Source organism: Geotrypetes seraphini, chromosome 3, assembly GCF_902459505.1.
Source record: "Geotrypetes seraphini chromosome 3, aGeoSer1.1, whole genome shotgun sequence".
Classification (NCBI taxonomy): Eukaryota; Metazoa; Chordata; class Amphibia; order Gymnophiona; family Dermophiidae; genus Geotrypetes; species Geotrypetes seraphini.
The window spans coordinates 327,642-340,818 of NC_047086.1; the positions used below are offsets into that span (position 1 = coordinate 327,642).

Genomic DNA, 13,177 nt, shown 5'->3' on the forward strand with positions numbered 1-13,177 from the left:
GATAGAGCATACTGGAGATACAGGAGGAGTGCCAGCCAATAGGACCACCTGTTAATCAGTTTCTCTATCTCCGCCTGCTGGTAGATGTGTCTATCCCATTGGTCTCTGGATTCATCTGCTGCTGTTGCTAAGAAAGAATTGAATTTTGTGGCCCACATTAAGCTTCTAACCTAATTCCTCCTGGCTGCACCCACTTTTGGTTCTCAAAGAGTATAGAATTTATATTTAGGCAAAAGCTCGAATCCTAACTCTTAAAGCATATCAACATCAACCATATTACCTGTCCCAGCTGTGCTTGACCTATGACTGTTTTGGCTCCAAGTGTCCTTGTTTTCTATAGAGAGATGCCCTGCTTACTCATATTCCCTCCCAAAAAGTCTGATAGATAAGAAATGCTCATTTGTACAAATGATACCTCTTTATTCTGTAGTAAGCTTCATCTTCTGTGATCCCTTCTCGTCGAATAGTAAATAATGGAGACTTTGTTTCCTGCGGTAAGTATTTATAATATTCACTGTAAAAGAATAATTATGAATTGTTTCAAAAACTAAGATCCCAAAAATGTAGTCACCAATTGTAGCACTTGGTGTTTCAAGTGATGAAAGATGGATAGAAGTGGACATCCTAGTGCCACAGCTTTCACCCCTCTCTCTGAATGCCTATTACAAATATACAGATTTCATTCTTCCTCCTTTCCATCCTGAACTTAAATTTTATGAAACCCACACACAATTAAGAGCATTGCATTATATACAGACATTATATAAAAGTCTGTGAGTGAATCAATCCATGAACTCTCATATATAAAACACAAGCCTCAAGTTTTATTACAATTTGATTGAATGCTTATTTAGTATTTCTAAGCCAGGTTTTTGTGGCTCCTGTCTGTCTAGTTTGCTTAAAATTGTCTGCAGAATCCCTCTACCCCCATTTCCAGCATGTTACCATGTATTATCAGTGCATGCAACTGATACCTAAAAGAAAGCTATGAAATTAGCTATAAACTGCATGCAAGCACTCACCTCTCTGACAGGAAATTCCATTTCCTACTAGAGGGAATCCACTCCGAAAACTGCCAAGGGGAATGATGCTGTTCTCTACTGTAATATATAAAATTATATCACAAAACAGTAAACATTAGTTTTAATTCTACACACCTCACACTGATGTTCAGTGGACAACCATTACCAACTCTGTTTAAGTTCAAAGCAAAACAAACACTGTACAAGTTAATTTATATAAAATATAATGTATAACCTACAGTGGGTACCCAAAGCTTTTATTTTTTCACCACTCATAAAGAGGAGGTTTTCACAGCTAAGTTGTATTAGTTATATATATATATATATATATATATACACACATCTTCTTTCACTCATTATCAATGATAAACAAGAGAAGATCCCCCCCCAAACCCCCACCCCCTCATGCTGAAGAAGCCAACAAAGTCAGTGAGGAAAAAGTCCAAAGGCAAGTTTCAAGTTCAAGTTTATTAAAATTTGATTAATCATATCAAACATGACAAACGACAGAGACATCAATTACAAACTGGAACATAAGGAAAAGGAAGAACTACAATTTGTATAGTAAAGAAACATATAAAAGCAACACTAGAGGTGAGGGGAAAGACCTAATGCGCTCTCAAGAGAGGTGGTGGAGAGGAAAACGGTGACAGAGTTCAAAAAAGTGTGGGATGAACACAGAGGACTTGCACGGTCTACGTCTGTATATGGCCGTTTGGTGGAGGATGGGCTGGGGAGGGCTTCAATGGCTGGGAGGGTGTAGATGGACTGGAGTGAGCTTTGACAGAGACTTCAGTAGTTGGAACCTAATAACTATACCGGGCAGAGCTTTAGATTCTTGCCCAGAAATAGCCAAGGATAAGAAGAAGAAAAAAAAACCCGAACAAATTTTTAGATTGAATCAGGTTGGGCAGACTAGATGGACCATTCGGGTCTTTATCTGCCGTCATCTACTATGTTACTATGGAAAGAGTCGATTAATGGAAACTAAACTAAAACTTAGTTATAGATCGGGTCATCTTCATATATTAAAGTTCGACTCGGTTTACATCAATGAGAAATAAAGAAAAAGACATAAGTTTACAATTTACAGAATAACCATGTTTTTAAGTTTTTGCAAAAAAGTTGAAGTGAACCTAATTTTCTTAACCTTAGGGGAATATCATTCCATATTTCTGTTAATTTGAAAGAATAGGATTTTCATAATTTACCAGAAAAATGATTCCTTTAACAGAGGGAAAAGACAGTTTAAGTTTTTGCATTTCTATACAGACACTTCAAATTATGTTTTTCCTTTGAATCTACAGGCTGCTGAGAAGGGGAAGGAGGAAGGTGACCACCATCTTTCCCTCCTTCCCCTACCGATCATCATTGAATCCCCATCACCCAGCATAAGCACCATCTCCTCTTTGGCTCAATAAAAGGGCAGCCACCAGCATGAGAAAGATGGCCAGACCTAGCTCCAGGAAGGGGAAGGAGGAAGGTAACCACCATCTTTCCCTCCTTCCTCCACCAATCATCACTGCAGCGCCGTCGCCCAGCACACACCCGCCCACCGGATGTACCAGTTCCTCTTTGGCCCAATAAAAGGGCCACCGACTAGGCAGGCCTTCCTACCTAAGGGCCATGCTAAAGGGTCCTTTGTGTGGCTCTTTATGTGGTCCGAGGAGGACCATGACCTCAGAATCAGGGAAAGCAGGTACGATTAAATTAATATTAATATTCCTGACCTTAAGGCAAAAAAAAAAAAATAAATGCACAAGGCCATCTAAACAGGCAGGACTTAGTATAAGGGTCAAAACAAGATGAACTGGTTCTTGTTCAAAATACTCCTAAACTTGCACCCCACTAAAGAAAGGGCTTCACGCCAAGCACACAATCTCCTCCCTACCCCAGACCACTCAGTTAATGTCTGCACCATGACAAACCCTAATGAAGTCAACCGGCAAACCACTGGACAAGACCCCCAGTCAGTATCAACACTATTGGCAAATAGGAAGATGCCTGAAGTGATAGTAGGCAACAGGAAAAAGGTGATCTTCTCACCTAGCCACCATAACAGGAGAACGGCCAGAACTCTGAAGCAGGCTGAGTTTCTTGCAGCTGTGCCTCCTGAAGAAGACTATGTATCAATAGTTTCATAGTTACATAGTTTATTTAAAATTTGATTACTCGCCTATCATAAATTCTAGGCAAAAATACAATGATAAAAAGGGAGACACAAAAATTTTGAACAAAGACATATACAATCTAACTACAAAGACCTAAAACAAACAAGACAGTTAACAGAAGGGAAGAGGGAGGAACCATAATACAGTCAAGAAAAGATAACATTACCATTCTCATACCTTATGATCAACCAAAGTCCATCATGACAAAAATACTACATCGAACACTAGAAACGATTACGACCTGGATGAAAGATCACAAAATTAAACTCAACCCAGACAAAACCAAATTCATTCTCTTCGAAAATGACAAAATCCAAACCACAGCCAACCTAGAACTCAACTCAATCAAATACCCCATCTAAACCACCATAAAACTACTAGGAATAACTTTAGACAGATGCTGTACCATGCAACCGCAAATAAACAATACAATACAGAAATCCTTCGCTATTATGAGAAATCTGTGACAAATCCGGAAATTCTTTGAAAGAACACAATTCCAGCTTATAGTACAATCCCTAATCCTAGGTCTGCTGGACTATTGCAACATCCTCTTCCTCCCATGCCCAGCCTCTATGACCAAACAACTACAAACAATCCAAAATACAGCTTTAAGACTCATCTACTCACTGAGAAAACATGACCATATCACAGAAGCCTACATCAACTCACATTGGCTACCAATCCAAGAAAGAATACAATTCAAATTCTACTGCATGTTATTTAAAACCCTTAACGGAGATAGCCCGTCCTACCTGAACAACCGCCTCATCCCAGCATCCACAACCAGACACAGAAAAACGCATTCCCTATTCATTACCACCCCCCCCTTGATCAAAGAAGTAAAACGATCAAAATTACATGACGGCCTCCTGGCCACTCAAGTAGCAAGACTGGACAATCAGATCTCCAACCTTCTGATGTCCACCCCAGACTACAAGACGTTCAGAAAAGAACTAAAAACTATACTTTTCAAGAAATTCCTGAAACAGCCCTAACCTCACATACTCTCAACAACGCTAAAATTGACAAAGTATCTACCCTTTACCTTCATAACAAGGACAATTATGCTCCCACTGAAACCCCAGTTTGCAAATCTTCTGTTAAGCCTCCTTGTTCTTAACTACCAAAGAAATATCAAAAGATCTACTCTTTACCACTCTAGCAAATCTATTGTTCTCCCATTGTAACCCTGTTTATAAATCTTTTGTAAGCCTTGAACCGCAAGGTAATGGCGGAATAGAAATCCCTAAGTAATGTAATGTAATAACATTAAGAACATAAGACCATAAAAATAGCCTTACTGGGTCAGACCAATGGTCTATCAAGCCCAGTAGCCCGTTCTCACGGTGGCCAATCCATGGTCACTAGTACCTGGCCAAAACCCAAAGAGTAGCAACATTCCATGCTACCGATCCAGGTTTCCCTCATGTCTTAACAGATTATGGACTTTTACTCCAGGAATTTGTCCAAACCTTTCTTAAAACATTGATGGAAAAAACAAAGGTAATAGGGAAACATATATTGTGCTGCTGTACCTCTTTGGAAGAAGGAAGCAGAAGAGGAGAGAAGAGAAAAGAGAGGGATAAATATCCAACAGCATATTTAGTAAGAGATATTAATGTTCAAAAGCACCTTTAAACAGAAAACATTTTAGTGCACCTTTGAATTTCTCTAAGTTAATTTCTGATCTTATGTGTAGAGGCAAAGAGTTCCAAATTGTGGGGGCGGTCACTGAAAATGATGTTGAACGACGAGTGCTAATAATTTTTAATGAGGGTACGAAAAATAGATGTTGATTTGTAGATCTTAGTACTCTGGGTGGATCATGTGGTATAATTAATTTATTGATAAAACGCCGGTTCATTGGTTTTGGGTGTTTTGAAAGTTATCATGGCAAGTTTGTATGTTATTCTGTGTTGAATGGTGAGCCAATGAGAGTGGTCAATGTACGTTCTGTATGCAACAAGACCCTAATTAAAAATGATCTTATAGCTGACAACCATATCTCCCCGTTCTCTTCTTTCCTGTACTCACTTGAGGAAAGAAGAGAACGGGGAGATATGATTGAAACATCACGGGACACATCGAGTCAGAAGATGATATCTTCTGGCTCATGGGACCCTCGACCACCAGAGGGCATCCGCTGAAAATCAGGGGAGGGAAGTTTCATGGCGACTCCAGGAAGTATTTCTTCACCGAAAGAGTAGTGGATCGTTGGAACAGACTCCCACTCCAGGTGATAAAGGCCAGCAGCGTGACAGATTTTAAGAGTAAATGGGATACTCACGTGGGATCTTTAAGGGAGTAAATTCAGGGGAGGGGATACTTGGAATGGGCAGACCTGGTGGGCTATAGCCCTTTTCTGCTGCTTTTTTCTATGTTTCTATGTTTCTAACCAAGTAGGCATAATATGCATTTGTAAATTGTCTTTTAATGTTCACTCTTCCCTCTCCTATAATTATTATTTTAACCTTTTATTTTTAGCATTGTAAACCGGCTAGATACTGGTACTTGTCGATGTCGGTATATTAAAAATAATAAAACTTGAAACATTACAGAACTGTGGAGACTGGATGAAAACTCCACAACCTTGATAGAGCTATGCCCTCCAGGATACAAGATAATACACTCTCCAAGAACACACACGAAAGGTGGAGGCCTCCTACTAATATGCAAATCATTCCTCATCATAAACATCCTCGACAAATGGGCAGACTCAGACCTAGAGTATATGATCTGCACTCTGAATAATCATGAGGGAGGTAAAGATGAAGGCCTGCTGCTACTATACAGGCCACCTGGTAGTTGAAGCATGGTGGAGGACAAGCTCCTCGAAATGATCTCTCATTGCACCACACTCTTCTCTAACTTGGTGATGCTGGGAGACCTTAATCTCCACCTAGAACAGCGATGGCGAACCTATGGCACGCGTGCCAACTGTGGCACGCGAAGGCCTTGCAGCTGGCACGCGCAGGGCCGCCATCAGGGCAGTACTACCAGGGGGTGCACAGGAGAGAGAGCTGAACGGGGACGATGGGGTCCCGCGGGGTTAAATATAACTCGAGCCGCGAGGCTCGTCTTCTACTCCGACTGCCCCGCCGCTCACACAGCCGATCGGAAATCTTCCCCGACGTCAGCGTTGACGTCGGAGGGAGGGCTTAAGCAAAGCCCGCCCTCCGACATCAGCGCTGAAGTCAGGGAAGATTTCCGATCGGCTATGTGTGCGCGGCGGGACAGGCAGGAAATAGAAGACAAGCTTATGCGGCTCGAGCTACATTTTGCTGAGAAAGTTGCTAAGATGGGCTGGGAGACAAACGGGGAACACAAAAGGGGGAGGGAGTGCGTTTTGGACACAAGGCATGAACTTGGGAGAAAGGAAGGGAGGGAAAGAGATGCTGAGGTGGGGGAGGGAATGGGTTTTTGCACACAGAAGGCATGGACTTGGGATAGAGGAAGGGAGGGAAATAGATGCTGAGGTGGGGGAGGGAATGGGTTTTTGGACACAAGGCATGAACTTGGGAGAGAGGAAGGGAGGGAAAGAGATGCTGAGGTGGGGGAGGGAATGGGTTTTTGGACACAAGGCATGGACTTGGGAGAGAGGAAGGGAGGGAAATAAATGCTGAGGTGGGGGAGGGAATGTGTTTTTGGACACAGAAGGCATGGACTTGTGAGAGAGGAAGGGAGGGAAAGAGATGCTGAGGTGGGGGAGGGAATGTGTTTTTGGACACAGAAGGCAAGGACTTGGGAGAGAGGAAGGGAGGGAAAGAGATGGTTGTAAACACGGGGAATAGAAGAAAGGAGAATTTTTGGTCATAGGGAGGGAGTGAGGTACAGACAGTGGCATACCAAGGTGGGAGTGGGGGCGGTCTGCCCCGGTTTTATGCCCCAAGGGGGTGCACAGCTGGCCACCCTCCAGTGTTTTCCCTAGGCTGGCAAACTGCGTCTCTTTAGCCACTTGAGTGCCACCGCCGCCACTGGGAACAGGCCGGTGCCAAGTTCTCCCTGCTTTTCCCTGTGTGGCCGACCAACTCTCGCCACCCGCGTCAATTCTGATGTCGGAGAGGACGTTCTGGGCCAGCCAATCGCTGCATGGCTGGCTCAGAACGTCCTCTCCGATGTTAGAATTGACGTCAAGTGGCGAGAGTTGGTTGGCCCCGTGGGGAAGAGAAGCAGGGCGAACTCGGCGCCGGCCTGTTCCCGATAGCGGCAGTGGCAGCCTATTCCCCAGTGGCGGTGGCAGCATTTTCCCAATGGTGGTGGCGTAGGGGAGGGCAAGGAGAAAGAAAGAAAGGGGGGACAGGGAGCCAAAAAAAAAAAAAAAAAGAAAGAGGGCTGGGTGAAACAAAGAAAAATGGGGCACGGAGAGAGAGAGAAAGACAAACATACAGAATGAAAGGGGGTATGGAGAGAGAGAAAAAGAAAGAAGGGGGCAGGGTGAAACAAAGAAAAAGTTTGGGGAGGGAATGAGGTCTGGAGGAGAGAAAGCATACAGGAGGCTGAAAAAAGGGAAGAAATATTGGATGCACAGTCAGAAGAATAAAGTGCAACCAGAGACTGATGAAATTACCAAAGGTAGGAAAATGATTTTATTTTCAATTTAGTGATCAAAATGTGTCCGTTTTGAGAATTTATATATGCTGTCTATATTTTGCACTATGGCCCCCCTTTTACTAAACCGCAATAGCGTTTTTTAGCGCAGGGAGCCTATGAGCTTCAAGAGCAGCATGGGGCATTCAGCGCAGGTCCCTGTGCTAAAAACCGCTATCGCGGATTAGTAAAAAGGGAGGGGGAATATTTGTCTATTTTTGTATAGTTGTTACTGAGGTGACATTGCATAAAGTCATCTGCCTTGACCTCTTTGAAAACCCGCGGAATATAAATGATAATTAACATTTTCTCTGCGTACAGCGTGCTTTGTGTTTTTAAAATTTTATTGTTGGTAGATCATTTTGACTTGGCCACAAAGGTAAGGGGGAGGGAGGGGAGCTGCTGAAAGAGTCTACCTTGACGTGGTTGCAGGCTTACAAATCTTTTGGTCAAAGAGTGCGGCGACAGAGAAAAGTATGTGTGTATTCGGCCCATGAATGAAATCATTAAAACATTATAAATTGCCAATAAATTGAAATGAAAACCAAAGGATTGTGAATCAAATTGATTCTCTGACAATACAAAGATTCCAACCTTTAAAAATGATATTACATAGTTCAGGCAACTTTATAAAGAGTTTTTAGATACTAAAATCTTGTTATTAAGGTTTAATTGACGTGCTGGCACTTTGAGGAAATTCTTTGGTTTTGTGCAGCAGTTTGGGCACTCGGGCTCAAAAAGGTTAGCCATCACTGACCTAGAACCATGCAATGACCCCAAAGACTGTACGTTCCAGAAATTACTTGATATCCATAGTCCTCCTTCAGTCCCGATGCACAGAGATGGCCATAGCCTTGACTTTATCTCCTACTCAAAGGACTAAATTTCCCATATAAAATCATATGGGAACCATTAATATGATCAGACCATCACCTCTCGAACTACTACCTGAAACTGCCCAAGACATCTGTGCACAAAGCCAAAGCAACAACATGTAACGAAGTGGGGCAAGATCCCAGTAGAGATTTTTTGGGAGGAAACCACGGCCCACCTCGCCCTTATGAGTAATAGTGTGGACGAAACCCATGACTCCTGGCACTGCACAGTCACAACAACTTTAAACAAGATAGAAAGAGATTATGGCGAACAACATCAGGAAAGGAATAGAGAAACATAGAAGATGACGGCAGAAAAGGGCTACAGCCCATCAAGTCTGCCCACTCTGCTTACCCACCCCCTGTCTATGCCCTAATGACCCAATTTCCTTATCTTGACCCTCGTAGGGATCCCACGTGGGTATCCCATTTATTCTTAAAGTCTGGCACGCTGTCTGCCTCGATCACCTGCACTGGAAGCTTGTTCCAATGATCAACCACTCTCTCTGTGAAGAAATACTTTCTGGTGTCACCATGAAATTTTCCGCCCCTGAGTTTGAGCGGGTGCCCTCTTGTGGCCGAGGTCCCTTGAGAAAGAAAATATCATCTTCCACTTTGACACGTCCCGTGAGGTACTTAAATGTTTCGATCATGTCTCCCCTCTCCCTACGTTCCTCGAGAGTGTAGAGCTGCAATTTGTTCAGTCTCTCTTCGTACGAGAGACCCTTGAGCCCCGAGATCATCCTGGTGGCCGTCCGCTGAACCGATTCAATTCTGCGCACATCTTTACTGTAATGTGGCCTCCAGAATTGCACACAGTACTCCAGATGAGGTCTCACCATGGCCCTGTACAACGGCATTATGACTTCAGGCTTTCAGCTGACGAAACTTCTATTGATACAACCCAATATCTGCCTTGCCTTAGATGAAGCCTTCTCCACTTGATTGGCAGTTTTCATGTCTGCACTAATGATTACTCCTTTCTGCTGAAGTCCTAGTTAAAGTTTCTCCGTTCAAGAAGTACATCTTGCATGGATTTCCGCTTCCGAGGTGCATGACCTTACATTTCTTAGCATTGAAGCCTAGCTGCCAGGTTGAGGACCAACTTTCCAATGTAAGCAGGTCCTGTGCCATATAATTCTGTAAACTGCATTCACTTATTATATTACATAGTTTGGCGTCATCGGCGAATAGTGTTATTTTACCTTGAAGCCCTTGAATACGATCTCCTATGAATATGTTGAAAAGGAGTGGACCCAGGACCGAGCCCTGCAGCACTCCACTGGTCACCTCCGATGTTTTAGAGAGGGTACCATTAACCACCACCCTCTGAAGTCTGCCACTCAGCCAATCATTGATCCATGCAGTTAGTGTCTCTCCTAACCCCATCGATTCCATCTTGCTTAGCAGCCTGCGGTGTGGGACACTGTCAAAAGCTTTACTGAAGTCCAGGTACATGACGTCCAAAGACTCTCCCAAGTCCAACTTTCTTGTTACCCAGTCAAAGAAGCTGATGAGATTGGATTGGCAGGACCTACCCTTGGTGAATCCATGCTGACTGGGATTCCGAAGATTCCCTTCATTCAAGATTGTGTCCAATTTGCTTTAAATTAGTGTTTCCATGAGTTTGCACACTATTGATGTGAGACTCACTGGTCTATAATTCACAGCCTCTGCCCTGCAACCCTTTTTATGCAGAGGAACGACATTAGCTAATTTCCAGTCCAAGGCTTTAAACTGAGAAGAAGGGGAAAGCCGACAGTCGACCTGACATCGACGGTTCGGACAAGAGTATCAAATGAAGATACTGAGTGGAAAAAATGCTGGGAAGAAACAAAAGACGAACTATAGGGGTCCAAGGATCGAGAGAAACTAGAGAACAAAAAGAAGAGCAAATAGCAGGAGCTAGAAGAGCAGGTGGAAACGAGGAAACCAGTTGAGGACGAAAAAGACGCACCACAGGAAGGGGAAGAATGCAACGGAATTCAGGGGCTGGTAGCCCATGAGGGGGACGGCAAGAGGAGCAAACCACAAGGAAAAACAGTAGGAAAAAGAAAAAAACAGGACTTAAATTGCTTGTACGTGAATGCAAGGAGCCTAAGGACCAAAATGGGAGAACTGGAAGTCACGGCCCAAAAAGAGGACCAAGACATCATTGGAATCACGGAAACATGGTGGACTGAAGAAAACAAATGGAACGTAGTACTGCCAGGGTACAAACTCTATAGGAGAGACAGGACTCACAAGAAGGGTGGAGGAATAGCACTATACATAAAGGACACCATTCACTCAACCAGAATAGATACAGCAGCAAAGGCGGAAGGATTGGAATCATTATGGTTCAAATTACCAGGAAGAAATTGAGCTGACATAAAATTGGGACTTTACAGAAGCAAACGACAAAGAACTGGAAGCAGAATTGAGGCGGGAATGCAAAAGCGGAAGTGTGATGGTAATGGACGATTTTAACTACCCTGGGATAGACTGGAGTATTGGAAACTATAACTGTGTGAGGGAAGCAGAATTCCTAGAGGCTGTGGGGGACTGTTTCATGGAACAGCTTGTCAAGGAATCAGCGCAGGGGGATGCCACTCTCGACCTAATCCTCAATGAGCTAGGGGGTCCTACAAAGAATGTGGAAGTAGTAGGACCGCTAGGAAACAGCGATCACAATATGATCCAGTACAAATTAGAAGTAGGAACATCAAAAGTGAAAAGAACCACAGTGACAACGTTCAATTTCAAGAAAGGGAACTACGATGCTATGAGAGCAATGGTGAGGAAGAAACTCAAAAACAGCTCAAAAAGGATGGAGACTGTAGAGAAAGCCTGGTCCCTATTCAAGGGCACGGTGCAAGAAGCACAAAACCTATACATCCCCAGGTTTAGGAAAGGGTGCAAAAAAAAAATAAAAAATCGAACAAAAGACCCGGTATGGATAACAAATGAAATGAAGAAAGCGATAAGTGACAAGAAAAAATCATTCCGAAAATGGAAAAAGGACCAAACCGGGGAGAACTGGAAGGAACACAAAAGACACCAGAGGGTTGTGAACACCTGGAATGCGCTTCTGGAGGTTGTGATAGGACAGAGTACACTACCAGGGTTCAAAGAAGGATTGGATAAATTCCTGAAGGATACAGGGATTGAAGGATAGGGGGAGAGAGTTCCAAATAATGGGGCAGTAACTGAGAAAATAAGAGTATGATGAGTACCAATTATTTTTAAGGATGGGACACTAAGGGAATGTTGAGAGGCCGATCTTAAAGTTCTGGGAGGGTCATAAGGAATCAGTAATCAATAATAATAAAACGCTAGAGTGCGCATGCGCTCTTGAAAATTCGTGAGTCCTGGCGCCGTTAGGTGTGCTTCTGTGGCAGTATTCTAATTGACACCTCACGGCGCTTTCAGGGGCTGGAGGCGCGCGCGGTGGCTGAAGGCGCGCGACTGTGGAGTTTTGTCAGCGCGGTCATCTTCAGGAGCATTTGGCGGTTTGTGGACTGGCAGGAGAGTGGCGGTGGCGGTTTCAAGCGGCAGCGCCGGCATTTTCTCTCCTGTTAGTGGAGAGTGTCGGTTCCGGGGTGTGCAGTCGCTGTTACAAAGTAAAAAAAAAAAAATACGGCTCAGGGAAGTGGAGGGGGAGAGGGAAAGGGGGCTACTTTGGAGGGAGGGATGTGCTGGGAGGCCGACAGAGAGAAGGGGGCCAGAAGAGACAGAGAAATACAGGCAGGGGGGCCAGGCAGAGAGACAGACAGAAAGAAAAACAGGGGGCCAGGCAGAGAGAGAGAGAGACAGAAAGAAAGTCAGGGGCCAGGCAGAGAGACAGAAAAACAGGGGGCCAGGCAGAGAGACAGAGAGAAAGAAAAACAGGGAGCCAGGCAGAAAGACAGAGAGACAGACAAACAAAAAATTGGGGCTAGGGAGAGAGACAGCCAGAAAGATAAATAGGGGGCCAGGCAGAAAGACAGACAGAAAGAAAGACAGCCATTCATACAGTGGCCAAGGAAAGAGAGAGAGACAGAAAGAAAGGCAGAGGCAAGGCAGAAAGACAGAGAGACAGACAAACAAAAACTGGGGGCCAGGGAGAGAGACAGACAGAAAGATAAACAGGGGGCCAGACAGAAAGAAAGACAGCCATCCACACAGCGGCCAAGGAAAGAGAGAGAGAAATAAAGAAAGAATGACAGACAGACAATGGGCCAGAAAGACAGACAGCCAGCAGCCAAGGACAGAGAGAGAAAGAAAAAAACCAGACAGATAGACACCGGCCAAGGAGACAGAGAGAAAGAAAGAATGACAGACAGACAGAGGGCCAGAGAGACAGACAGAAAGGGAGAAAGACAGACAGAAGGTAAGACAAACAGACAAGGGGTCAGAGAGACAGATAGAAAGAAAGAATGACAGACAGACAGGATGCCAGAAAGACAGACAGACAAAAAAACAGACAGACAGCGGCCAAGGAGAGAGAGAGAAAGAAAAAAAGACATACAGACGGCCAGCGGCCAAGGAGAAAGAGAGA

The 13,177-nt window shown here is 44.0% G+C and overlaps 1 protein-coding gene across 5 annotated transcripts in view; it reads right to left on the reverse strand.

Annotated features, from left to right (window-relative positions):
• The window catches only part of GTF3C2 (general transcription factor IIIC subunit 2), a 357,778-nt gene that overhangs the window by 234,857 nt on the left and 109,744 nt on the right, over positions 1-13,177 (reverse strand). For all 5 annotated transcript variants that reach the window (XM_033936535.1, XM_033936537.1, XM_033936536.1 and 2 more), the window contains 2 exons: positions 1,023-1,100; positions 416-514 (listed from right to left, as the gene is read on the reverse strand). In XM_033936535.1, coding sequence (XP_033792426.1) covers positions 416-514; positions 1,023-1,100 — 177 coding nt within the window. The remainder of the gene's footprint in view (positions 1-415; positions 515-1,022; positions 1,101-13,177) is intronic.